This window comes from Salvelinus namaycush, chromosome 12 (assembly GCF_016432855.1).
Source record: "Salvelinus namaycush isolate Seneca chromosome 12, SaNama_1.0, whole genome shotgun sequence".
Lineage (NCBI taxonomy): Eukaryota > Metazoa > Chordata > Actinopteri > Salmoniformes > Salmonidae > Salvelinus > Salvelinus namaycush.
Genome location: NC_052318.1, coordinates 52,843,814 through 52,871,585, shown reverse-complemented (window position 1 = coordinate 52,871,585; position 27,772 = coordinate 52,843,814). Strand labels below are relative to the sequence as shown.

The window sequence follows — 27,772 nt, the reverse complement described above, 5'->3', positions numbered from 1 at the left end:
AGGTAAACGGAAAGGCATTGGAGCAACGAACCGCCCTTGCTGTCTATGCCTGTCCGGTTCCCTTCTCTCCACTGGGATTCTCTGCCTCTAACCTATTACAGGGGCTGAGTCACTGGCTTACTGGTGCTCTTCCATGCCGTCCTTAGGAGGGGTGCGTCACTTGAGTGGGTTGAGTCACTGACGTGATCTTCCTGTTCGGGTTGGTGCCCCCCTTGGGTTGTGCCGTGGCGGAGATCTTTGTGGGCTATACTCGGCCTTGTCTCAGGATGGTAAATTGGTGGTTGAAGATATCCCTCTAGTGGTGTGGGGGCTATGCTTTTGCAAAGTGGGTGGGGTTATATCCTGCTTGTTTGGCCCTGTCCGGGGGTATCGTCGGATGGGGCCACAGTGTCTCCTGACCCCTCCTGTCTCAGCCTCCAGTATTTATGCTGCAGTTGTTTGTGTCGGGGGGCTAGGGTCAGTCTGTTATATCTGGAGTATTTCTTTCTTTCTTTCTTTCTTTCTCTCTCTCGGAGGACCTGAGCCCTAGGACCATGCCTCAGGACTACCTGGCCTGATGACTCCTTGCTGTCCCCAGTCCACCTAGCCGTGCTGCTGCTCCAGTTTCAACTGTTCTGCCTGCGGCTATGGAACCCTGACCTGTTCACCAGACTTGCTACCTGTCCCAGACCTGCTGTTTTCAACTCTCTAGAGACAGCAGGAGCGGTAGAGATACTCTGAATGATCGGCTGTGAAAAGCCAACTGACATTTACTCCTGAGGTGCTGACGTGTTGCACCCTCGACAACCACTGTGATTATTATTAGACAATGCTGGTCATCTTTGAACATTTTAACATCTTGGCCATGTTCTGTTATAATCTCCACCCGGCACAGCCAGAAGAGGACTGGCCACCCCTCATAGCCTGGTTCCTCTCTAGGTTTCTTCCTAGGAGTTTTTCCTAGCCAACATGCTTCTACACCTGCATTGCTTGCTGTTTGGGGTTTTATGCTGGGTTTCTGTACAGCCCGTTGTGACATCAGCTGATGTAAGAAGGACTTTTTAAATACATTTTATTTCATTTGATCCCAACACGGCTGCTGTATTTAGCCTTGAATCGTTTTTATTGCTTTCTTTTCCTTACCGTGGCAATCTGAGTAGAAAAATATCCGGCTTCATCTGACAATCCTCGTTCTTCTCAGCCTGTAGCTCTGTCATCATCATCCATAACTTTTTATTATGAAAACCTGTCTCTTTTTGTCAAACCTCTCACCCTCTTCAGGATTCAAACTAATATTAGGGTAGCCTAAATGTGTTAATCCTAAACACCACAGAAATCCTGTTTATTTTAAATAAGAGAATGGCTTAACATATACATTTAATATCAAGTTCACATTGACAACGTAATGTTAGCTAAGTTGTTTTGATTGTAAATCAAGGAAGTAATTGAAGACAGAATTGGAGGAAGACTGAGAATGATAAACATCATTTTAATTGTTTGAAATCAGTGCACATAGCACACAAGCAGGAAAATTAAATAGTTTATACAGCATTCAAAGACTGACATTAATCGGTCGAAATGTAATTACAGAATTCAGCTTAGGGCTTTTATGCTCAGAGTGAATTAAGAGGAAGGGGAGAAAACTTTTGAGTATGATGCTGTATATACAGTTAAATAAACACCACAGAGGGACAAACAATTTAACACAAATAATGACAATTATATATAATTAACTGAAAATGGAGAGCGACTGATCGCTGGCTCCATCAGAATGTAAGGAGCAGAGGATGGGTCTAACTGAGTGACAGCCGAGCATAGGTGTGGAGATCATGAACAGAGGCCCAGCCGGGCACAGGTGTCGGGCACGGACAGAGGCCAGGCCGGGCACTGGTGTCATGGCCTCGGACAGAGGCCCAGCTGGTGGTAGAGTAGTCCGTACAGGAGTGGAGTAGATGTGTGGACTGGATGTTGGGGTGGGACCTCCAGGTACTCCTTCAAAGTCATCTGATTGGCAGCGTGTTTTTTTGCGTCACTCTTCATCTATGCCACCAAACACCCAGCATACCAGAGAGAATGTTCAATAACCTACTTGAAGCTCTGCTTCCTCTAAAGGCTCAACTGCATCTCGTGTTGACCCAACAAGTGTGCCTTGTTGCTTGGAGCACTACAGCCCTCCTGCCAAATTTATCCTGAGATATATCCCTGGTGTACTCTCTTTTACTCTTTTTCAGGAACTATGTCTCCTGAAATGGCAAGCATCCTTACTGTCAAAAATCAGAAACACACAATCACAAAAACCTAAAATGTCTTACCTGAGCAGTGGATGAAAACAGAGAGCAGACTGGAGAGGTAAAGAGCAAAATCCATGACTACCACACGCACACACTCCCAGGAGCCAGATAGAGGAATACATTAACGAAAACACACACTCTGACGCACACACACACACACACTCTGACCCTCCACCTGAGAGATGAAAAAAGGGAATGATAGTGAGGGAGGGAGAGAGTGAAGAAGTGAGAGACGGGGGAGAGAGAGAGAGGGAGGTAGAGAGACAGAGAAGGTGGAGAAAATAACTACTGGCAGGTTTCTTCAAAGTTGTAGTCAGGTAGTTAAGAGCAACACCTACTGGCCATATTGATCATAGCAAACCACACAAATAGAATGTCCTACTGACATCTGTGGATCTATTTAGAAACCGAATCATCTGATGTTCCCAGTGGCGACCCGTCATTCAGGGCAGGTGGGGCAGAGCCCCCCGTTAAGCAAAAAAAATAATAATAAAAAATAATACGTATCACATATCAGTTAGCAAACTGATTGAGTTAATTAAGCTGCATACAAACATGGTCTCTTTTCTTGCTTTCTTGAGTAAGGCAGCTCCAAAATGCAGTTGTTTCAGCCTAGCTCAGTGCTTTCTTTGGTGGTGGGGCAGCCAGCAGAAAATACAGAGCATAGTGGTTGATAATGTTCTCAAGTTGCGCCGTGATTGGCTCAGTGTTCTCTCACACCTAGGGACACTACGTCACTGCCAAATCTACAGGGACAGCAAGAAAGTTCAAGCCACTTGGTTGTTGCCATAGATTTACATTAGAAGTGCCCATCCAAGAAGGCTCAAGGTCATTGGCCACAGATTAAATGATGTCAAATCATGTTTTATGTACTGGAGCTTTGATTGGACCGATCATGTCAACATCATACTTTCAAAATCTTAGCTAGACAAGCAGTCATCTTCATGAATCAAGTCGACAATCTCCTGAAAATCCTTTTCAATCCTTGTCATATGAAGAGAAATGATAGATGAATCATTGTCTTAATCGAAATTACGGATTGCCTCTTATCCGCTCATCATTCCCTTATGCCATAGTTTGTACATATCAATTGTCAGTAGAAACCACATTTGTTTAAGCAAGTCAGCCATATCAAATGAGTGTTTGTAAAAGGCAGTAAATGAGGCTGAATGAACTGTTTCGCTGCCAGACAAGGCTCCGCTGAAAGCCAGGTGTGGCGGTGGTAAGAATTCACTCCATGGTGCTGAAAAGAAAGCTCTGCTGTTGGGACAGCTTTATGTAGGCCCTAACAGTTTGTGGGCACCGTTTGTCACCGTTATAGTGCATTCCATCTATTGTTTAGTGTTGTGTAGTGCCTTTGCTGGCATGCATAAAAAAAATTGGGGGGAGTTTGCCACACCAAGATTCACATGCTAAAATCGCCACTGGATATTCCTCTCATTCCCTATCAACAACACAACCGCAATCAATAAGTGAAGGACATAAAAACGGATTTATTACAAATGAATTACAATCATTGAAATTATACGCTGTTACTCCTTCATTGTTGCTCAGACATAGTAGTTGTCATACTTTGTTCCATCCTGAGCTATTGAATACAAGTTCTTCAGGCAAATATTTTAAGAACTCTGGTGAAAAGGAAGGTGGAATTCTCGAAAGGTTGGTTATTTGGTTTTGTTTCAGGCACATAGTGTGAATGTGAAACATAAAAAATACAATGCAACAAAAATAACAATTGCCCTGGAAAAGCAGTAAATTGCCCTGGAAAATCAGTAAATCACTGATAGGGAATGTTAAAGTTCTACTTCAAATAAAATACATCTCCATTGCAATCTCTTTCTAACGGTTGAAATTAAAAACTGAAATGATAACAGAACTGGAGTTGTGCTTCTCTGAGGCTGACTGAAACATACAAGCATGCGTAATAGTAGTACAGTATTAACACACAATACTTCATGATTATTCATTCATATGAAAGGGATTTATGCAATCCTTAGAGAACCTTGCATATAGGTCAGCTATGCTGCTTCAAAGCACAGTGATATAAAGGTTATAACTGGGCAGAAGAGTTCTGCATTGTTTCTTTTGATACATTATCCAAAAAGTTAATAAGCAGCAAACATTTCAACGTTTTAAGGCTTAAAATAAAAAGCGGACAGGTTTAACTAACCTTCACATAATATTACACTGATTAAAGTGCCATAAATCAGATAAAAGATCACATTCATAAAATCTGTTGCTGCTAGCTAATGTTAGTAAGCATTAGCAAGCTAATCCTTCTGAAACGGCTTCATGCAGAATTGCATAATAATTCTAATAGGGGTTATTGGGGCCACTTCCCATTCACTCTCTCATTGTCATGGTGACGGAGGGGTTAAAGGTTGAACCTGACATTACTATGGTTACGGATGATTATTATCTTGAAGCAGACAGAATCTTAACCGCGTCAAAGTTAATTTAGCACTTTTAGACCCAACTCTGTTCCAGGGTCCAGCGGGTCACCAGAGTAACATCAGGCCAGAAGTACGGGTAGACTTGTTTGATCTCACTGAAGATATCTCTGAAGAAACACACAGAAACACACACATCCACCAATCAGTGAAACTCAATCTAAAATTCCCAAATCGCTTCTTACTAGCCCCCCCCCCCCCCTCCCCAACACTTTCCTCCTTCCCCAACACTTTCCTCCTTCCCCCTAACCTTTAGCACCACAGCAGCCACCACAGCGATGATAGCGAGCAGCGTCATGCGGCCTAACCACCCCAGGTCTGGATTTTTGAGGATGAAGAAGCGTGCCCAGAACAGTTTCTTGGCAGTATGGGGAGGGTAGCGCATGTCGTTAACCCCCTCCATCTTCAGCTGCTTGATAAGACAGCCCCTCAGGTGGCTCAGGTTGTCAAAGCTGAACTTTCCGTGGTAGCTGCCCATACCACTGTTACCTACAAGGGGAAATATGAAGAACACATATCTCTGCTCATTTGACTCCGTGTGAAACAGCAATTTTTTGTTGGTGTGTTATATAGTGAACCTTACTTACCCACTCCACCAAAGGGCAGTGCACTGACAGAGTAGTGCACAAGACAGTCATTAGCCAACACTCCTCCACTGGAGGTCTCTGCTATCACTTTCTTTATCACCTAAAGAGAGAGAGAGAACGAGAGAGAAGGGGATGCAGAGAGAGAAGAGAAAGGGAGGGAGGGTTGAGTAGGAGGGGAGAGAGAGAGAATGAGACATTTGAAATAAAAAAACAGCCAACCATTATTGTTTTTAAAAGAAATAGTTGCTGAGCATGTGCTTGTGTGTTCTCTATATGTGTGCATGTGTAGCAGTGTGATGGTGTTCCCCTAGATTATGCACCAAGTTGCACACAAGGACCAATTCAAATAGGCCAGGTCAAGAGGGGATGTTAATAATTTGATAATAATAATAATAATTCAGTTTATTTTTTTATTTAATTACAGCTGCATAGCTAATGTTTTTCTTTGGTGTACAAACACATTTTCATATCAATATTGTACATACACGTGATTGTAAAAGTTGTGTATATTTTGGTTTGGCCCATCGCAGGTTATCTGTATTTCCGTACCCCTTTATCGTTCTCTTTTGCCTGACCTTCGGCTAGCAAGGTATGTTGTCCTTGGCTCCGCAATTGTTCAATATAAAACCGTCATAATGTTACACGATGTACTGTTATGCTACCATAAGTTTGTTACAATGTGGATAATATAAAGATTTATGTTAACAAGTTTCACAAAGCTCGCTAACTAGGGTATCTATTGTAACTTGTGAGTACTTGGGACAGTGTTTGAGTGAGTGTCCATGTGCTTGCGCAGGTGCCTGAGAGCTAGGACTGCACCAAGGGTTAACATAATGTGTGTTGTCTCTTCGTGTGCAGGTATGTCTTTTATTTTGTCCGAATGATGTTCTGTATCATTTTACTTGTATTGTATTGTATGGTGTGCTGTTGTGCATTGAATGTGTGCACACAGCACATGTTATTTCCTTTTGACGCTCTCTTTTGCCTGACCTTCGGCTAGCAAGGTGCCTGAGAGCTAGAACTGCGCTAAGGGTTAACATAATGTGTGTTGTCTCTTCGTGTGCAGGGCAAATCAAAAGAATTCAACTAGCAGACCGTCAGTTGTGGCAGCGTCCTAATTAAAAGTGCACAACGCAGAATGAACCACGCTACATATGTGTGAGTAGTTACCTTGTCATCAGGTGAGAAGATATAGAGGGCGAGGGGTTTCTCTCCCTTGTTGATGAAGTCGATGGCCTCGTCCACTCCACTGACCGTCAGGATGGGGAGCAGGGGACCAAAAATCTCCTCCTGCATCACCTTGGAGTTCACCTGCACGTCCTTCAGGACTGTAGGAGCTGAGAAGGAGGGAGGACAGATATGGATTAACTAGATGTGTCAGGGAAACCAGTAGCAGCACTGTATGGTCTGAGTAGGGGAGAATATATTTAGAGGTCAACTAGATGGGAAACCAACTTTAACCCCATAGCAGTATTGTAGGAACTGAGGAGGGGAGCATAGATACACAACTAGATGTGTCAGGGTAACCAACAGCAGGGTATGTGGTGGCCAGAGTATAGATACACATCAACTAGATGGGAAACCAACTTTTACCCCATAGCAGTACTGTAGGAGCTGAAGAGGGGAGCATAGATATACAACTAGATGTGTCATGGTAACCAACTGTAGGGTATGTGTATGTGATACCTATGGAGTCCTATGACAGTCATATAATACAAATAATGTATTCAACTTGTATAGCGCTTACAGAAAGAATTTCAAAGGAAAACAAAAGGCAAAACAAACAATCAACTAATTATAAAAATGGAGATTGAATAGTGTAGGAAGTAATGTTGGAAGGAGTTGAGGCAGTTTTGATAGGAAAAGTGATACCTACAAGTACGTATCATCAAATCAAATCAAATTTTATTAGTCACATGCGCCGAATACAACAGGTGAATACAACATTTCACCTTACAGTGAAATGGTTACTTACGAGCCCCTAACCAACAATGCAGTTTAAAAAAATAAGGACGAGAATAAGAAATAAAAGTAACAAGTAATTAAAGAGCAGCAATAAAATAACAATAGCGAGACTATATACAGGGGGGTACCAGTACAGAGTCAATGTGCAGGGCACCGGGTTAGTTTAGGTAATATGTACATGTAGTTAGAGTTATTAAAGTGACTATGAATAGATGATAACAACAGAGAGCAGCAGCGGTGTAAAAGAGGGTGAAGGGGGAGAACAGTCTATGTCTAGGGTGGCTGGAGTCTTGGATGGCAGGGAGCTTGGCCCCAGTGATGTACTGGGCCATTCGCACTACCCTCTGTAGTGCCTTGCGGTCGGAGGCCGAGCAGTTGCCATACCAGGCAGTGATGCAACAAGTCAGGATGCTCTCGATGGTGCAGTTATAGAACCTTTTGAGGATCTGAGGACCCATGCCAAATCTTTTCAGTATCCTGAGGGGGAATAGGTGTTGCCGTGCCCTCTCACGGCTGTCTTGGTGTGCTTGGACCATGTTAGTTTGTTGGTGATGTGGACACCAAGGAACTTGAAGCTCTCAACCTGCTCCACTACAGCCCCGTCAATGAGAATGGGGTCGTGCACGGTCCTCTTTTTCCTGTAGTCCACAATCATCTCCTTTGTCTTGATCACGTTGAGGGGGAGGTTGTTGTCGTGGCACCACATGGCCAGGTCTCTGACCTCCTTCCTATAGGCTGTCTCGTCGTTGTCGGTGATCAGGCCTACCACTGTTGTGTCATCGGCAAACTTAATGATGGTGTTGGAATCGTGCCTGGCCGTGCAGTCATGAGTGAACAAGGAGTGCAGGAGGGGACTGAGCATGCACCCCTGAGGGGCCCCTGTGTTGAAGATCAGTGTGGCAGATGTGTTGTTACCTACCCTTACCACCTGGGCGCAGCCCGTCAGGAGGTCCAGGATCCAGTTGCAGAGGGAGGTGTTTAGTCCCAGGGTCCTTAGCTTATTGATGAACTTTGAGGGTGCTATGTTGTGAATGCTGAGCTGTAGTCAATCAATTGCATTATCACATAGGTGTTCCTTTTGTGCAGGTGTAAAAGGCCAGTGTGGAGTGCAATAGACATTGCATTATCTGTGGATCTGTTGGGGCGGTATGCAAATTGGAGTGGGTCTAGGGTTTCTAGGATAATGGTGTTGATGTGAGCCATGACTAGCCTTTCAAAGCACTTCATGGCTACAGACGTGAGTGCTACGGGTCGGTAGTCATTTAGGCAGGTTACCTTAGTGTTCTTGGGCACAGGGAATATGGTGGTCTGCTTAAAACATGTTGGTATTACAGACTCGGACAGGGAGAAGTTGAAAATGTCAGTGAAGAGACTTGCCAGTTGGTCAGCGCATGCTCGCAGTACACGTCTGGCCCTGCGGCCTTGTGAATGTTGACCTGTTTAAAGGTCTTACTCACATCGGCTGCGGAGAGCGTGATCAGAGTCTTCCCGGAACAGCTGGTGCTCTCATGCCTGTTTTAGTGTTATTTGCCTCGAAGCGAGCATAGAAGTAGTTTAGCTCATGTGGTAGGCTCATGTCACTGGGCAGCTCTCGTCTGTGCTCCCCTTTGTAGTCTGTAATGGTTTGCATGCCCTGTCACATCCGACGACCGTCAGAGCCAGTGTAGTACGATTCGATCTTAGTCCTGTATTGACGCTTTGCCTGTTTGATGATTCGTCGGAGGGCATAGCGGGATTTCTTATAAGTTTCCCGCTCCTTGAAAGCGGCAGCTCTAGCCGTTAGATCAGTACGGATGTTGCCTGCAATCCATGGCTTCTGGTTGGGGTATGTACGTACAATCACTGTGGGGACGACGTCATCGATTCACTTATTGATGAAGCCAACGACTGATGTGGTGTACTCCTCAATGCCATTGGAGGAATCCCGGAACATATTCCAATCTGTGCTAGCAAAACAGTCCTGTAGTTTAGCATCTGACCACTTTTTTATTGATCAAGTCACTTGTGCTTCCTGTTTAAATTTTGCTTGTAAGCAGGAATCAGGAGGATAGAATTATGGTCAGATTTGCCAAATGGAGGGTGAGGGAGAGCTTTGTATGCATCTCTGGTTGCACATTTAACATGCTGATAGAAAAAGGATTTAAGTTTACCTGCATTAAAGTTCCCGGCTACTAGGAGTGCCGCCTCTGGGTGATTATTTTCTTGTTTGCTTAGGGCGGAATACAGCTCATTCAATGCTATCTTAGTGCCAGGCCTCAGTCTGTGGTTGTATGTAAAACAGCTACGAAAAATACAGATGAAAACTCTCTAGGTAGATAGTGTGGTCTACAGCTTATCATGAGATACTCTACCTCAGGCGAGCAATAGCTTGAGAGTTTAATCTTCCACGTAGGTCTTCTATTTTATTTTCCAAAGGTTGCACGTTGGCTAGAAGAATGGAAGGAAGTGGGGGTTTATTTGATCGCCTACAAATTCTCAGAAGGCAGCCCGCCCTTTGGCCCCTTTTTCTCTTCACGCAAATCATAGGGATCTGGGCCTGTTCCTGGGAGAGCAGTATATCATTCACGTCGCGCTCGTCAGACTCGTTAAAGGAAAAAAAGGATTCTGCCAGTCCGTGGTGAGTAATCACAGTCCTGATGTCCAGAAGTTATTTTCGGTCATAATAGACGGTAGCGGCAACATTATATACAAAATAAGTTACAAACAATGCAAAGAAACTAACAAAAAACACTGGTTGGGGGCACGTAAAACGTCAGCCTTCTTCTCCGGCGCCATTTTAGGTAGCTATGCCTATCATAAGTAGTACAGTATCTATGTAGCATTATGCTTGTCATAAGTAGTACCTATGTAGCACGTTGACTCATCACTATCCCCTCCTATAGCGATGGTGCTGTCCTCTGTCATGGCCATGATGCGTTTGAAGTGGCGCTGGTTGATGATGCGTCCGTAGTCGGGGCAGGTCTTGGGGTCCTCTGTGTAGAAGGCCTGAAAGGAAAATACATGTACACAATTGACCAATTGTACATTACATAATAAATGGGTTGCCTGACAAAGTCACGAAAATGATGACTCGAAAATTATGTCAAGAAGCTGTAATGTGGGAAATCGTAGGTGGATTGTTTTAGCTAGTTTCATCTTGTTCTTAACACCTGAAAACAAGACATGGTATCTTGACTTATGTCACGTATATGCCTTTATGTCAAAAATTGGATTGTGTGTGTGTGTGTTTCTACTATTTAACTGTACTAGAATGCTTAAAAGGTCGCTAAAATTGTAAATATCGGCTATAGGTATCAGGTTTTTTGGCAAGGAAAATATTGGATATCGGTATCAGCCAAAACTACAGATTTTGTCCTTTACAAAATAGCCTCCAACACTCTACTCAACAAATTGGATGCAGTCTATCACAGTGCCATCCGTTCTGTCACCAAAGCCCCATATACTACCCACCACTGCGACCTGTACGCTCTCGTTGGCTGGCCCTCGCTTCATACTCGTCGCCAAACCCACTGGCTCCAGGTCATCTACAAGTCTCTGCTAGGTAAAGCCCCGCCTTATCTCAGCTCACTGGTAACCATAGCAGCACCCACCCGTAGCACGCGCTCCAGCAGGTATATCTCACTGGTCACCCCCAAAGCCAATTCTTCCTTTGGCTGCCTCTCCTTCCAGTTCTCTGCTGCCAATGACTGGAATGAACTGCAAAAATCACTAAAGCTGGAGACTCTCACTAGCTTTAAGCACCAGCTGTCAGAGCAGCTCACAGATCACTGCATCTGTAAATAGCCCATCCAATCTACCTCATCCCCATACTGTATTTATTTATTTATCTTGCTCCTTTACACCCCAGTATCTCTTCTTGCACATTCATCTTCTGCACATTCTACCATTCCAGTGTTTAATTGCTATATTGTAAATACTTCACCACCATGGCCTATTTATTGCCTTACCTCCCTTATCCTACCTCATTTGCACATGCTGTATATAGACTTTTCTACTGTATTATTGATTGTATGTTTGTTTACTCCATGTGTAACTCTGTGTTGTTTGTGTCGAACTGCTTTGCTTTATATTGGCCACGTCGCAGTTGCAAATGAGAACTTGTTCTCAACTAGCCTACCTGCTTAAATAAAGGTGAAATAATTTTTATTTTTATTTTTTACATCGCATCCCTAATAACAATGTATTTGAGAGTTAACAAGTGTTCATTGTGCAAATGTATTTATATTTTCAATAAACATTTGGAGATGAAATATAGTTGATTTCCTTTTGATTTTAAACCAACGCCGTCTGTTTTGCACCAACGTTTTTGTTGCTAAACAACCCACCTGTCTATAATTATAATAAGCTTGTGAGAGCACTGGTTTTGTGGGACAAAAACGTCAGGAAAAGGGCCTCCTTTTTCACTCCAACAAAAACTGTCAGTACCTTCATGGTTGCTACTCAATGCTTAGTTAGTGAAGCCAGATATATACTCCGTTTTATACTCCCAACATAGTGAGTTGTACTTTGATGGACTTCTTGATCTCCTCCAGCACGCGGCCCTGAATGCTGGGCTCACACAGGATGTAGTCTGGAGCGATACACGTCTGCCCACAGTTAGAATACTTCCCCCATGTCACACGCCTACAGGAGAGAGAAGAGGGAAGGGAGGGAGGGACAAGGCGAGAAACGGAAGAGAGTTAGAACGTTGTATCTGTGTCTGTCTGTCCGTTTCTGTATCTGGGTGTGTTCTCTTACCGGCAGGCGATGGGGATGTCACAGTTCTTGTCGATGTAACAGGGGCTCTTGCCCCCCAGCTCCAGGGTCACGGGGGTGAGGTGTTTGGCTGCTGCCTCCATCACCAGTTTCCCCACCATGCTGTTCCCTGTGTAGAACACATGGTCGAACCGCTGACGCAGCAACTCCTGGGTCTCTGAGACACCCCCTGTCACCACCGGGTACAACTCCTAGAGATGCAGGGAAAAACACATTGTTATGTACAACACATTATGCATGATGTTATATACAAGATTACATAGAAATACATTTATGTCATTTAGCAGATGCTATTGTAAAGAGCAACTTACAGGAGCAATTAAGGATAAGTACCTTGCTCAAGGACACATCAACAGATTTGTCACCTAGGGGATTTGAACCAGCTACCTTTCAGGTACTGGCCCAACGCTTTTTCCCGCTAGGCTACCTGCCACCCCAACAGGGAGGTAGATACACACTGTTTATACATCAACAGATTTGTCACCTAGTCGGCTCAGGGATTCGAACCAGCTACCTTACGGATACTGGCAAAACACTCTTTATCGCTAGGCTATCTGCCACCCCTACAGCGGTAAGGGTACACTATGGCTTTTTAAATGCCGACACTAAACCTTCTCTCGAGAAACTTTCGAAGCGCAATTGAACAGGCATTTTACTTGTCTATAAAGGAATGCCATTTATGAAACGGGACTCATACGTCAATCACTAGGCGAACAGAAATGTCAATCAAATAATCTCGAGCTGCACGCAGAGTCAGACCACTCTCTCCTAAAAAAGTACTTTAAAGTTTGTTAAATACCGTGACTTACCAAGACATTTAGTAGAAAGAAAACACATCTTCCGCTCGGAATCGACTCCTAAGATTGATTCTTTTTGGAACGGAGATGACTGATTAGTTGCTGTACTCCCGAGAACACAAACGTTTTTCATAGCGAGCTAGCGAGGGACCGAGAGAAAGGGGAGGGGCACAGTATAGGCAGGTAGACCACCTGGCAGACAGAGTCAGAACCATGCAACCATGCCTATCTAGCGGCAATCAAAAGCTACATATCGCAATGGAATGCTGTATTTTGCAATTTCTTGGGCCTATCATCAATGAATAGGCTAGAATATTCTACACGCAACAGACCAAAGACTGAAAACACACTTGCATCATTAGCGAAGAGAAAGCACAGGTGAGCCAGCTGCACTGTGATTAAAATTTTGTGGGGGGAGTGGGGAATAAATATATTTTTTCTATTTGGGAGTTTTCTTATCATTAAGATGTTTAAACGTTCAACCCCCTAGTGTGTGGCTGCATGTGCATGTGTTTTACCTTGTCTATGTAGGCGGGCAGCAGGTCCTCCATAACCTTGGCGGTGTGGACACACACCTCAGACGGCTTCACCACAGCCGCGTTGCCTGGCACAGAGAATAGTACAGTTGTCGTTAGCATTAGCTTGAGGATGCTAAGACGAACAATGGAGTTATTGGTTAGCACTGGGGTAATAAGTCTTGGGGCAGACAAACAAAGTTGCAGTTGGAGTGATACCTTATGAGTCGGGACAGACAGAATGTGTTGGCATTTACTGGCATAGAAAGAGATCCTTATTCTATTTATATGTTTACTTATCTCTTATTCAGTCTAATCCAATGTTTGGTTCACACCTGCAGAGCCATTATGACATTACATTTACATTTTATTCAGTTGGGGGGGGTGTGCCAAGTTTGGGAAACTCTGAGTTAGCAGACACTCTTAAGTGTATTTAAGAAGTTTAGTAGGGAAAACAACCACATATCACAGTCATTGCAATAGACCCTTTAACAAAATATATGTATCACATATGATATTACAGTACTATATGTCCCTCTGCAGCCACCATCCACCGGGATGACTGGTGTGTGTGTAAAGGGCCTTCTGTAAGGCAAGGCAGAACTCTCACCGAGTGAACGGCCATAACCTTGCCTCTGGTAACTGATAGCAGGGTTAGAGAATAAAGTCCAGCCCAACACACACATTAATCAATAACAGTCCAAGATCAATGCCAACAGCTATTTACTTGGCTGAATGCTAAATGTCTGTTAAATATATTATGCCATTTCTCCATTACAAGAACCAGGAGGAACTAGGACGAAAGATAACCAGACAAGATGTTTCCTCAAAGTGTTTCCACTACCAATCCAATCAGAATGGGAACTTGTTACTGGGAGACTCAACTGGGAGACTCATTGTTCCTGTTCCCAAGAAAGCTAAGGTAACTGAGCTAAACGACTACCGCCCCGTAGCACTCACTTCCGTCATCATGAAGTGCTTTGAGAGACTAGTCAAGGACCATATCACCTCCACCCTACCTGACACCCTAGACCCACTCCAATTCGCTTACCGCCCCAATAGGTCCACAGGCGACGCAATCGCAACCACACTGCACACTGCCCTAACCCATCTGGACAAGAGGAATACCTATGTGAGAATGCTGTTCATCGACTACAGCTCAGCATTTAACTCCAAACTCGTCATCAAGCTCGAGACCCTGGGTCTCGACCCCGCCCTGTGCAACTGGGTACTGGACTTCCTGAAGGGCCGCCCCGAGGTGGTGAGGGTAGGTAACAACATCTCCACCCCGCTGATCCTCAACACTGGGACCCCACAAGGGTGCGTTCTGAGCCCTCTCCTGTACTCCCTGTTCACCCACGACTGCGTGGCCATGCACGCCTCCAACTCAATCATCAAGTTTGCGGACGACACTACAGTGGTAGGCTTGATTACCAACAACGACGAGACGGCCTACAGGGAGGAGGTGAGGGCCCTCGGAGTGTGGTGTCAGGAAAATAACCTCACACTCAACGTCAACAAAACAAAGGAGATGATTGTGGACTTCAGGAAACAGCAGAGGGAGCACCCCCCTATCCACATCGACGGGACAGTAGTGGAGAGGGTAGTAGGTTTTAAGTTCCTCGGCGTACACATCACGGACAAACTGAAATGGTCCACCCACACAGACAGCGTTGTGGAGGCTGAGGAAATTCGGCTTGTCACCAAAAGCACTCACAAACTTCTACAGATGCACAATCGAGAGCATCCTGTCGGGCTGTATCACCGCCTGGTGCGGCAACTGCTCTGCCCACAACCGTAAGGCTCTTCAGAGGGTAGTGAGGTCTGCATAACGCATCACCGGGGGCAAACTACCTGCCCTCCAGGACACCTACACCACCCGATGTCACAGGAAGGCCATAAAGATCATCAAGGACAACAACCACCCGAGCCATTGCCTGTTCACCCCGCTATCATCCAGAAGGCGAGGTCAGTACAGGTGCATCAAAGCAGGGACCGAGAGACTGAAAAACAGCTTCTATCTCAAGGCCATCAGACTGTTAAACAGTCACCACTAACATCGAGTGGCTGCTGCCAACATACTGACTCAACTCCAGCTCACTTTAATAATGGAAATCGATCAAAAATGTATCACTAGCCACTTTAAACAATGCCACTTAATATAATGTATATGTATATACTGTACTCTATATCATCTACTGCATCTTGCCATCTTTATGTCATACATGTATCACTAGCCACTTTAAACTATGCACTTTTATGTTTACATACCCTACATTACTCATCTCATATGTATATACTGTACTCGATACCATCTACTGCATCTTGCCTATGCCGTTCTGTACCATCACTCATTCGTATATCTTTATGTACATATTCTTTATCCCTTTACACTTGTGTATACCACTCCTGGCTTGCTTTTGAAGCTAAGCAGGGTTGGTCCTGGTCAGTTCCTGGATGGGAGACCAGATGCTGCTGGAAGTGGTGTTGGAGGGCCAGTAGGAGGCACTCTTTCCTCTGGTCTAAAAAATATCCCCCAATCCCCCAGGGCAGTGATTGGGGACACTGTCCTGTGTAGGGTGCTGTCTTTCAGATGGGACGTTAAACGGGTGTCCTGACTCTCTGAGGTCATTAAAGATCCCATGGCACTTATTGTAAGAGTAGGGGTGTTAACCCCGGTGTCCTGGCTAAATTCCCAATCTGGCCTTCAAACCATCACGGTCACCTAATAATCCCCAGTTTACAATTGGATCATTCATCCCTCTCCCCTGTAACTATTCCCCAGGTCGTTGCTGCAAATGAGAATGTGTTCTCAGTCAACTTACCTGGTAAAATAAAGGATAAATAAAAAATAAAATAAATAAAAATAAGGTAGTAGTTGTAGAATTGTTAGGTTAGATTACTCGTTGGTTATTACTGCATTGTCGGAACTAGAAGCACAAGCATTTCGCTACACTCGCATTAACATCTGCTAACCATGTGTATGTGACAAATAAAATTTGATTTGATTTTTTTACGTCTCAGTTAAGGCTTAACCAGAGAAATATAGATCATTGGATGTGGGCCAAACCACTTAAACTCCAAAGATCTAGATGCTACATAGACCCACCGCTCTCTTCCAATGGTAAGACTGGTTAAAAAATATATATGATTTCACCTTTATTTAACCAGGTAGGCCAGTTAGGAACAAGTTCTCATTTACAACTGCGACCTGGCCAAGATAAAGCAATGCAGGGCGACACAAACAACAACACAAAGTTGAACATGGAATAAACAAACGTACAGTCAATAATGCAATAGAAGAAAAAAAATACAATGGAATTTGAGAAATGTTAATGCACAATATTCACTTCAACACAACACTATGACAAATGCTGACCACTGACCAATTAAAAGCTCTCTGGTCAAATGCTAATGATGTTAAACTAATACCCCACAGGGGGTTGGGATTACACAGTAGAACGGATCAATCAGTTAGCCAGCTAACATGCCTAAATGCTGAAATAACTTTACATTTTTTAGAAAGATAAGCTTGAAATGGCCATGGTCTAATTGACTCAACAACCAAAAACACACAGTACCAGTCAAAAGTTTGGAAACACCTACTTATTCAAGGGTTTTTCTTTATTTTTATTATTTTCTACATTGTAGAATAATAGTGAAGACATCAAAACTATGAAATAACACATTGGGAATCATGTAGTAACCAAAAAAGTGTTAAACAAATGAAAATATATTTTAGATTTTAGATTCTTCGAAATAGCCTCACTTTGCCTTGATGACAGCGTTGCACACTCTTGTTAACCAGCTTCATGAGGTAGTCACCTGGAATGCTTTTCCAACAGTCTTGAAGGAGTTCCCACACATGCTGAGCACTTGTTGGCTGCTTTTCCTTCACTCTGCGGTCCAACTCATCCCAAACCATCTCAATTGGGTTGAGGTTGGGGGATTGTGGCGGCCAGGTCATCTGATGCAGCACTCCATCACTTTCCTTCTTGGTAAAATAGCCCTTACACAGCCTGGAGGTGTGTTGGGTCATTGTCCTGTTGAAAAACCAATGATAGTCCCATTAAGCGCAAACCAGAAGGGATGGTGTATTGCTGCAGAATGCTGTGGTTGCCATGCTGGTTAAGTGTGATTGAATTCTAAATAAATCACAGACAGTGTCACCAGCAAAGCACCCCCACACCATCACACCTCCTCCTCCATGCTTCACGGTGGGAACCAAACATGCGGAGATCATCTGTTCATCTGATCATCTGGGAACCAAAAATCTGAATCTTTGACTCATCAGACCAAAAGACAGATTTCCACCGTTCTAATGTCCATTGCTTGTGTTTCTTGGCCCAAGGAAGTCGCTTCTTCGTATTGGTGTCCTTTAGTAGTGGTTTCTTTGCAGCAATTTGACCATGAGGGCCTTATTCACACAGTCTCCTCTAAACAGTTGATGTTGAGATGTGTCTGTTAGTTGAACTCTGTTCAACTCTGTTCAGCATTTATTTGGGCTGCAATCTGAGGTGCAGTTAATTTCCGATTTCTGAGGCTGGTAAGTCTAATAAACTTATCCTCTACAGCAGAGGTAACTCTGGGAATTATTTTCCTGTGGCGGTCCTCATGAGAGCCAGTTTCATCATAGAGCTTGATGGTTTTTGCGATTGCATTTGAAGAAACTTTCAAAGTTCTTGACATTTTCCAGATTGACTGACCTTAATTTCTTAAAGTAATGATGGATTGTAGTTTCTCTTTGCTTATTTGAGCTGTTCTTGCCATAATATGGACTTTATCTTTTACCAAATAGGGCTATATTCTGTATACCCCCCTACCTTGTCACAACACAACTGATTGGCTCAAACATATTAAGAAGGAAAGAAATTCCACAAATTAACTTTTAACAAAGTATTCCAGGTGACTACCTCATGAAGCTGGTTGAGAGAATGCCAAGAGTGTGCAAAGCTGTCATCAAGGCAAAGGGTGGCTGCTTTGAATTAGTACTACATGATTGGTTACTACATGATTCAGAGCTATCTAGCTCTGATATCTTTCAACTATACTGAAATGTTTATCATACAATTTCAATCTATCTAATTGAATAGAATCCACAGATTGCTAGTTGAAGGTAAATACTTTTACTAAGAGTATTAGTATATTATTAATTGACTGACCCGGTCTCTCCAGATCTCCTAACAGTAGTATTTCTAGGGTCAATTTTAGATCAATGTTCTGCATTTTCAGCCATTCCTGAACCTGAGACCAGAAACAGGCTACATGAGGGTAATACCAAAATAATTGATTCTGTATCCTCACAACAAAATCTGCAGAGCTTTGATGATTGAATGCCCCCCGAATATTCAATATTTTGTTGGTGGCAAGAATTCTATATAATAATTTTAGCTGAAAATCACGAAGTCTTAAATCTTCAGTTGTTTTATATATCAACTCATACACCCTGTACCATGGAATCGGTACATAAAAAAACCTCCTGGTCCTCAAATGAAACTGGTATACTTTCCTATATATGCTATTTTTATTCTTCCACCAGTTTTGATCCTATATATTGGGCAGACAGACCAGTTCCCTACCTCCTCCCACTGCCACCTGCCTCCTCCATTTTGGGGGTAATATTCAATTGTTTGTACTCTTGGATTGAGCAGACCTTCCTATACAATTCTGATAACTCTACCATTCCAATGTAAAATATAATTTAAAAAGCAAATACGCTTTCCAAACATCTTTCCCATAAATACAGGTATTTTATCAAACAGCAGTTTTGAGTTCAGCCATAATATTTGTTCTATCTTTTCAGAGGGATGAAATTGAAATTGTAGTCAGCTCTGCAATGCTTGTTTGAAAAAGAGAGATACTTTGAAAAAATAAGAATTTTCGAAAATCGAAAATGAGACATGGCAATCGGCACAAAGGCAAAAAGGAAATTTTTAGTAATCTACTTATTTAGGGTTCAAGTAAAACTTTTGAATAAGTGAAGCTTTTAGAGAGGTTTAGTGCTTCTATATTTAATAATCTCAACCCACCCAATTCATATTCATTATATAGATAGGCACGCTGCATTTTGTCTGGTTTAGCGTCCCAGATAAAGCAAAATATTTTTTGCTCATATGATTTGAAAAACGAGTCATCAGGAGTAGGCAGCACCATAAGTAAGTGAGTAAACTGAGATATGACTAAGGAGTTAATCAGGGCAATTTTTCCATAAACCTATCCATGGTTGCAGGATCTTGTCTATTTTTAAAATGTTTCTATTGAAATTCATTGTGGAGAGCCTATTTATATCTTTTGTGATAAGAATACCAAGTATGTCTACTTCACCATCAGCCTATTTTATAGTTAAACTGCAGGGTAATGTAAAAGTTGTATTTTTTAAAGATCCAATACGTAATATTGTACACTTATCGTTTATTTGCGTTGTTTGTAACTTATTTGTTTTACTTATTTTGGTATTTTTAAAAACTGCATTGTTGGTTAGGGGCTCATAAGTAAGCATTTCATTTGAAGGTCTACATCTGTTATATTCGGCGCATGTAACTAATACAATTTGATTTGAACATTTGATTTGATTTATCATATTTAGGTTTTAGTCCAGAGAATCCAGAGAAATTATCTAGATCTTCAATGAGACATTGCAAGGATCTAGCTTGCGGACGTAATATAAAACTTGAGTCATCGGCATACATGGACACCTTTGTTTATAAGCCATGGATTTCTAATCCTCTAATGTTGATATTTTAGTAGCTAGCATTTCGATGGCCATAACAAATACATATGGTGACAGTGGACACCCTTGTTTAACTCCCCTTGACAATTCAACACTCTCTGAGAAGTAGCCACTATTTACTATTTTACACCTGGGGTTGTTATACATTACTTTTACCCATTTTATAAGAGAATCAGTGAAATTGAAAAAAATACAGGCATTTATAAATAAAATCCAGTCTTACTTTATCAAAGGCCTTTTCAAAATCCGCTATAAATACCATTCCTGGCTTCTTAGATGTTTCATGATGTTCTATAATTTCTAGTAGTTGTCGTATATTATCTCCAATGTATCGTCCATGTAAAAATACCCGGTAAAGCCCTTTTAATTCTGAGTGCTTTGCATTTCGCTAGTATTTTTGCGCCACAACACTGAAGTGTAAGAGGCCTCCAGTTTTTTTTAGATAGACTGGATCTTTATATTTGCCATCTGGTTCTTGTTTTAATAATAGTGAAATCAAACCTTCCTGCTGAGTACCTGACAGACTACCATTTCTATAGGAGTATTTAAAACAAGCTAGCAATGGAGCTTTGAGTATATCAAAAAATGCTCGATATACCTTTACCGGATTGCCATCAAGCCCTGGGGTTTTTCCAGACTGAAAGGATTTAATAGCCTCAAAGTTATTCCTCTGTAATTTGGCCTTCGCACAGATCTTTCTGTACATTTGTTAATTTTCCATTTTTGCATTATTTGGAAAGAATTCCTTACAATAATCGTCATTCAGTGGGTGAGGATGAGAAGGAAAAGAGAACATCTCCTTAAATGATTTAGCTTCCTCTTTTAAAATATCATTTGAGGAAAATCATAGATGACTCCGTCTTCAGTAACGAGTTTCTGCAAATAATTTTTGTTAGCGTTCCTGTGTTGGAGATTCAGGAAGAATTTTGTGCATTTTTCTCCATATTCCATCCAGTTTGCTTTATTTTTGTAATAGATTACATTAGATTGTTCTTGAATAAGTTCGTCCAGTTCTTTTTGTTTTTCCTCTAACTTATTTTGTATCTACCTGTACTATTAGTTCATATATTTCCTTTGTTAGTCTGGTCTCTTTAGCCAGAAACTGCTTTTTTAATATTGATGAATATTGAATTGAATGACCTCTGAAGGTACATTTAAAGGTATCCCAAACAATAAGGCGATTTGCTGAACCTATATTATACTGGAAAAATTCAGTTATAAATTATTTTGTCTTAGTTAAAAATAAATGGTTCTCCAGTAAACATTGATTACATTTCCAATATCCCGTCCACATGGTAATTCTATAAGAGTTATGTGAAGGCCAATTAGATGATGATCCGACCGCATTCTGTCTCCTATTAAAACCTTTTTAACCTTTGATAAAAGAGAGAAAGAGACAAAAAAGTACTCAACGTGACTAGCTTGATTAAGTCTCCTCCATGTATATCTCACTTGGTCAGGGTTTTTTAGTCTCCAAATATCCACTATTTCTAAGGTGTCCATAATATTTGTGATTTCCTTAAGGGCATGGTGATGATAGTTATAGTCTCCTATCATAATGATTTGATCATTTGTTGCCTGTAAATTCAATAAATTGGTATAAATATTTTCAAATAAGTATGGATCATCCTGATTTGGACCACATAGATTAATGAGCCAAATCACTTTTTTGTCCACTTTCATATTCAAAAAGATCCACCTTCCTTGCGAATCATTCTTGACTATTTGCACATTCAGATCAAATGTTTTGTTAATTAAAATCATCACACCTTTTGAGTTCCTTTGTCCATGACAGAAAATTGTTTCACCACCCCATTACTTTTCCCACGCAACTTCATCTAAGGATGTAGAGTAAGTTTCCTGTAAACAGTATACGTTATATTCCTTTTCTTTTAGCCACGTAAAGACTAATCTTCTTTTTTTATAATCTGCTAAACCGTTACAATTATAACTGGCTATACTTATTTCACCCCTTATCATAACTAGATACTATTCTCAGTCTAAATTGACCATAATTTGTGCTTGTAAAGACACTGCCATAAGAGGTATTATGATGGTCAACATTTTAGATTTCAAATGTCTGATATTTAGAATCCAAGAAACAGGTTCTAGCAATATTTGTTTTATTCCCTTGCCTGTTTGCCCCTGAGCCAATGCCACAGATGTTAGAAAATTGGGTCAAGATATTATGTGTGTAGTAAATCTGAGTAGGTTGATGTGTATGATATTGGATGATATAACCCTGCTAGGTCTTTGTAGATAGAAGGTGTAAATTGGTCATAAATTGGGATAAATTTGTCATCAAAAAGAAAGGAGGATCAAGGCACTCTTCATATAATTAAAATGCCTTTATTCAATGGAACAAAGATTGTAAAACTCTGACCCGTTTCGGCAGCATATCATTCGTCAGGGAGTACAAAGACACATGTCTAAGTGAAGCTTTATTAATTAACCAAAAAATGTGTGGTTATTTCTGGTTGTTTATCAACGTTAGCTGGCTAACTTTGTAGTATACCTCTCAGGTGTTTACTGTGGTGCTGTTTGTATACAAAACAACAAAGTGATCATTGGCAAGAAGCTTTTAAAACAGACAAATGTGAATAAAACAAACGTGAACAATTCAGAAGTACATTCAACTGGTGGCCATCTTGGAAGGGGGAAAGATGGAGGGCTAGATGATCATGACTGACACAATACAAGGACGGAGTCTCACCCTTGGAGGATAAAGTCCCTGATAGTGGCAGTGCTCAGAGTTTGCATGCATGCATGCAAGCACACACAAACACACACACACACACACCCACAAATTGATAACAGTCAAGGAACTTTGAACCTGTCTTTGGTAGGTAAGAGGCTGAGAGGAAAATTGTGCAATACTGATTAAAAGTTAAAAGGACCTGGCCTGAGAGAAATAGAGATGGATGAATGGTCTGGGGGTAGGTCACACACAAACACACACACACGCACACAGACACACACTACCCAACCCCCCACTCCCCCCTACCTGCAGCGATAGCCCCTATAAGCGGCTGTATGGTAACGGCCCAGGGGTAGTTCCATGCTCCTATGATGAGCACCACTCCCAGCGGTTCAGGCTGGATGTAAACAGTGTCTGAGATGGTCAGGAGGTTCTTCTCAACAGGCCGGGGGGCAGCCCACTCTGCCAGCTTCTTCACTGCAAGGACAATCTCCCCTTCCAGGCCCAGTGTCTCATACAGCTGGGTGCCTGCCTCACTCTGGATGAATGGAGGATAGAAGATGGATATGGACATAGATGAGGTTAGATACATGCACACAGACACACGTGTGCGTGTGCAAACATACGCTGCAAAGACAGACACACAAATAGATTTATGCACATGCTCACACACACACACACACACACACACACACACACACACACACACACACACACACACACACACACACACACACACACACACACACACACACACACACACACACACACACACACACACACTCCTCTCTCAGTCACGCTGTGTCTGTCTGTTTGTCTCTCTACCTTGTTCAGGTCTTTCTTGATGGCCTCAGCTATCTCCTTCTCTCTCTCCAAGAGGAATCTCTGGAGGTTCTTCAGCTGGCGGATCCGGTGTTCTAAGGGCTTCGACCTGCCAGTGAGGAACGCTTTCCTCGCGCGCTCCACCGCCTTCTGCTCACGGGACATTCTACAAGAGGTGATGGATGGGTGGATGTTACAAACACGCCCCCCAAAATAACATAAATGTTTCTACTGTAAACGAACGGCACTATTCACAACCATTTTATCTTTTATACTCCTGAGTCACACAACCGTGTTGTCATCAACACAGCATATCAGGGAGGGATGATTTCATCTATTGGCTATAATGTTAGATAGTCAACATACTGATATGAGTAGCCTAACTATGTTCATCCTGGGCTCGAAGACGTAACATAGTAAATGTAAATCTGGGACACTCAAATTAGTCAATATGTTACGTTTGGTATGGTTACATAAGGCAGAAGGTTACTTAAGCCAAAAACAAATGGAGGGGAGCTTGGTCAGGGAGGATGGGTGTATAACGCAAACTTCTAGCAGCCCAAAAGTTGTGCGTTTGAATCACATCTTAGACAACTTTAGCTTTTTAGCTAACAGCAACTTTACAACTACTTAGTACATTTTTGCTCTTTTGCAACTACTTAGCATGTTAGCTAACTTTTCCCCTAATCCTAACTCCTAACCCTTAATCTTAACCTTAACCCAACAAGTCAGGTGTATTCAGGATGCTTTGAACATTAAATGAAATATTAAACATTAAACTCAAAATGTTATGACTTTGTTACTTTTAGATTTTGAGGGATGACATTTAAAGTACGGGCACTTTTTTCAGACGATACATAGCCTCATATAATTAATTTTCAAAGACAAAAGTAGGCATATTAGTATTCAAATGACTAATGTGACAAAATTGGGGAATAGCAGTATTGTTCTTGCTGACAAGCACACTAATTACCCTATATTTTAGCCAATTGTTAAGAATGATCAGACTAAAATAAGTAAAATAAAAAATAAAATCTCCTGAAGACAAAATGCCATTAATCTGCCCCAACACCATAAATCAAATAATTGTTATATTTATTGTCCCCCCTCTAGAATCAAATGTACGCTTTGGGTTCACAATCTTTTCGACATAATTATTTTCACAGTTAACAAATCAGGTCACCCTACCAAACGCCCCTGCTAAAACATACTGTAGGTCTCTGTCTGATGCCTTTTCATTGTCACCCTAAATGCAAATCACCAAACAAGGGGACTAGTGCAAATGCGGATTAAATCGATGTCGTTATTTATCTCCATTCAACGTCACTCTAATCTTGAGGGGCGTTTCTTTAAGACATGCATCCAATCCCCTTGATACTTCACATAACTAGACCAATCATATGCTTCAATGTGCCGCGGTTAACAGTGCTGTGGTAGGACAGGACAATGATAAAGGTTCCACTCATGGTGTTAAATTGGAGACTCAGAAACTCCTATTTTAAAACTGCGCTCATTTATTTTAGCCAGGATAGTCCACTCAGTAACAATTGTCACTATTTTCCAGGGAGTCCTGGGTTCCGTATCATCGATTTGGAGCACAGTTGAAAAGTTAACGCGCTGACTAATTAGAAAAATAAAAGCAGTACTTTTCAATGCGTGAGATATATTGTGAGGTGTGCCGTGAGAGCGTGAGAAGAGGGTCAAATGCGGGTGTCTCACCGCAAATTCGAGAGAGTTGGCAGCTCTGCCCTAACCCCTAGCCTAGTAAACTGTAAAACGGAAGTAGGTACTCGGTGCCACCTAGGCAACAAGCAAACGTTAGCCACATCAAATTGGAATTCATAACGTATCATACGTTTGCAAATTAAATTCGTAACATATTGTACGAATTGCAATTTGTAACATATCATACGAAATTGATAAATTGATTTTGGACATCCACAAATTACTAGGTTGCTCTGTTTGCCTTGGTCAACCGACTATGCCTGCTTTGGTGTTGTCGGCAATAACAGCTACGATGAAATGCTGTCAAAAGGCTAAAACAGACAAGACAAAGTAAATGAGTTGTATTATCCCATTATAACGGCGTAACTACCTGTGAACTAAAGAACAGCGCATTGTAGGCTATGTAACAACACTGGCTCCATGCGAGATCAAATCATAGAATCATTCTGAACCGTTAAATTACACGGTAGCCATGAGTTTGAGAGACAGCTCTTCGTTATGGCTAAAACATAATCAGTTTGAGAGAAGGTGTTGTTCATGATTCCATTATGCTGAGTCAACATGTAGAAAAGGCTTGACCACAACCTTTAACACAGTAACGTTGTACTGGCTTGCAGCAGGCCATTCTGTAACGTTCCTTGGTTATCACTAAATGAATTTGTAACTCCAAAACACAACTTCAACTCTTACCTGGCGGGCTGTTATTCCAAATCTCACTCAGATTATTCGCAAAATTGCTAAATACCGAATCAACTACGTTAGAAATTATCCGCAAACTCAGTCCGAACCACTATAGAGTAAACATGAAATACGGATCTCCATTCCCTTAATGTGGCAGCCAAAGAAAGACGCGTCAGCGGAGTACCTACTTCTGTTTTACAGTGCAAAAGCGAAGTTAGGTTGAAATTGCTGAATCCCTGAAAATCATTAACATCCCTTTTTCACCGCTGCTAAGGGTGGATCTCCGTTAATTCTGCCCCTCTGCTATTGGTGGACGCTGGTTGGGTAGTTAATGGTTAGTTCGCCTGTCACTCAAGCGTCAGAAGTCCATGCACAATGATATTATGACCATGTTTTCCTACATGGTTATTACCTGGCGGTGACGCATAATCCCTTACTTGATCCTTATTTTATTTTATGATATTGTTTTGTTTACCATTTTTTTTGCACTGCAGAATGGTAAGCCTATCGCGAAAAGAATAATAAAGCACATTTTTTAAAACTTTTTATTTAACTAGGCAAGTAAATTAAGAACAATTTAATATTTTCAATGACGGCCTACCCCAGTTAGGGACAACGCTGGGCCAATTGTGCGCAGCCCTATGGGACTCCCAATCACTGCTGGTTGTGATACATCCTGAAAACGAACCAGGGTCTGTAGTGACTTCTTTAGCACTGAGATGCAGTGCTTTAGACTGCTGTGCCACTCGAGAGCCCAATGCTTCTATAGCCTAATGATTAATACATCAAATCCAATTTTATTGGTCACATACACATGGTTAGCAGATGCAATTGTGAGTGTAGCGAAATGCTTGTGCTTCTAGTTCCCGACAGTGCAGCAATATCTAACATGTAATCTAAAAATTCCACAACAGATACCTAATACACACAAATCTAAGTAAAGGAATGGAATAAGAATATATACATATAAATATATGGATGAGCAATGACAGAGCGGCATAGGCAAGATGCAATAGACGGTATAAAATACAGTGTATACATCTAGGATGAGTAGTGCAAGATATGTAGACATCATTATTAAAGTGGCATTAATAAAGTGACTAGTGGTCCATTTGTTAGAGTGGCCAATGATTTCAAGTCTGTATGTAGGCAGCAGCCTCTCTGTGTCAGTGATTGCTGTTTAACAGTCTGATGGCCTTGAGATAGAAGCTGTTTTTCAGTCTCTCGGTCCCAGCTTTGATGCACCTGTACTGACCTCGCCTTCTGGATGGTAGCAGAGTGAACAGGCAGTGGCTCGGGTGGTTGTTGTACTTCATGATCTTTCTGGCCTTCCTGTGACATCGGGTGCTGTAGGAATCTAAAGATATAGGCCAACAAATTCTTATTTCCATTAAGAATTTAAGAACAAATAAAACAATGCTTTAGTAGCTGAGTGACATGTTATCATGTTACAATATTTTGCCAAGTTGCCAACTGCCAAAATCATGTTGAATGTGGCTGCCACAACCCCATGCTTTGTGCAATACAATGTGATGTCAATTGTCCTTTGCATGCACTTTTCCATGCAACACTATAGGCTTAGCTCCTTATGACCAGGGTTGGTGCCTACTGCATTAGAAAAATTGCATAATCTCAGACCCAAATTAATGTGAATGGAAAGCACCATCTATTTAGAGATTCAAGGGTTTGGGCCAAGGTGTAAGTATGACAGAACTAATACAAAAATCTGTGAACCATGATTGAGCTGATAAAAGCCACCTTTATTTCACATGAATCT

The 27,772-nt window shown here is 41.9% G+C and overlaps 1 protein-coding gene across 2 annotated transcripts; it reads right to left on the bottom strand.

Moving 5' to 3' along the window:
- Nucleotides 1-3,743: 3,743 nt before the first annotated feature.
- On the bottom strand, nucleotides 3,744-26,266 carry aldh3a2b (aldehyde dehydrogenase 3 family, member A2b). Of its 2 annotated transcripts, none has more exons than XM_039006041.1 (11): nucleotides 26,184-26,266; nucleotides 23,593-23,755; nucleotides 23,074-23,305; nucleotides 13,343-13,428; nucleotides 12,010-12,218; nucleotides 11,778-11,895; nucleotides 10,116-10,257; nucleotides 6,478-6,644; nucleotides 5,308-5,407; nucleotides 4,971-5,209; nucleotides 3,744-4,830 (listed from the first exon to the last, which is right to left on the bottom strand). In XM_039006041.1, exons 2-11 carry the CDS (start codon nucleotides 23,752-23,754, stop codon nucleotides 4,816-4,818), a joined length of 1,470 nt encoding a protein of 489 aa, XP_038861969.1. In that variant the 5' UTR covers nucleotide 23,755; nucleotides 26,184-26,266; the 3' UTR covers nucleotides 3,744-4,815. The 2 variants fall into 2 exon arrangements, with proteins under 2 accessions (XP_038861969.1, XP_038861968.1); XM_039006040.1 differs by having other exon boundaries at nucleotides 26,005-26,257.
- Between the last annotated feature and the right edge of the window lie 1,506 nt (nucleotides 26,267-27,772).

Excerpts from the sequence above, each read along its gene's own strand:
- aldh3a2b (XM_039006041.1), bottom strand. The coding sequence starts at position 23,754 with ATGTCCCGTGAGCAGAAGGCGGTGGAGCGCGCGAGGAAAGCGTTCCTC. Across the intron at positions 13,429-23,073 it reads TATAGGGGCTATCGCTGCAG|GCAACGCGGCTGTGGTGAAG; the intron begins GTAGGGGGGAGT and ends TCTCTGTGCCAG. Across the intron at positions 6,645-10,115 it reads TGAGTCAACGTGCTACATAG|CTCCTACAGTCCTGAAGGAC; the intron begins GTACTACTTATG and ends CCTCCTTCTCAG.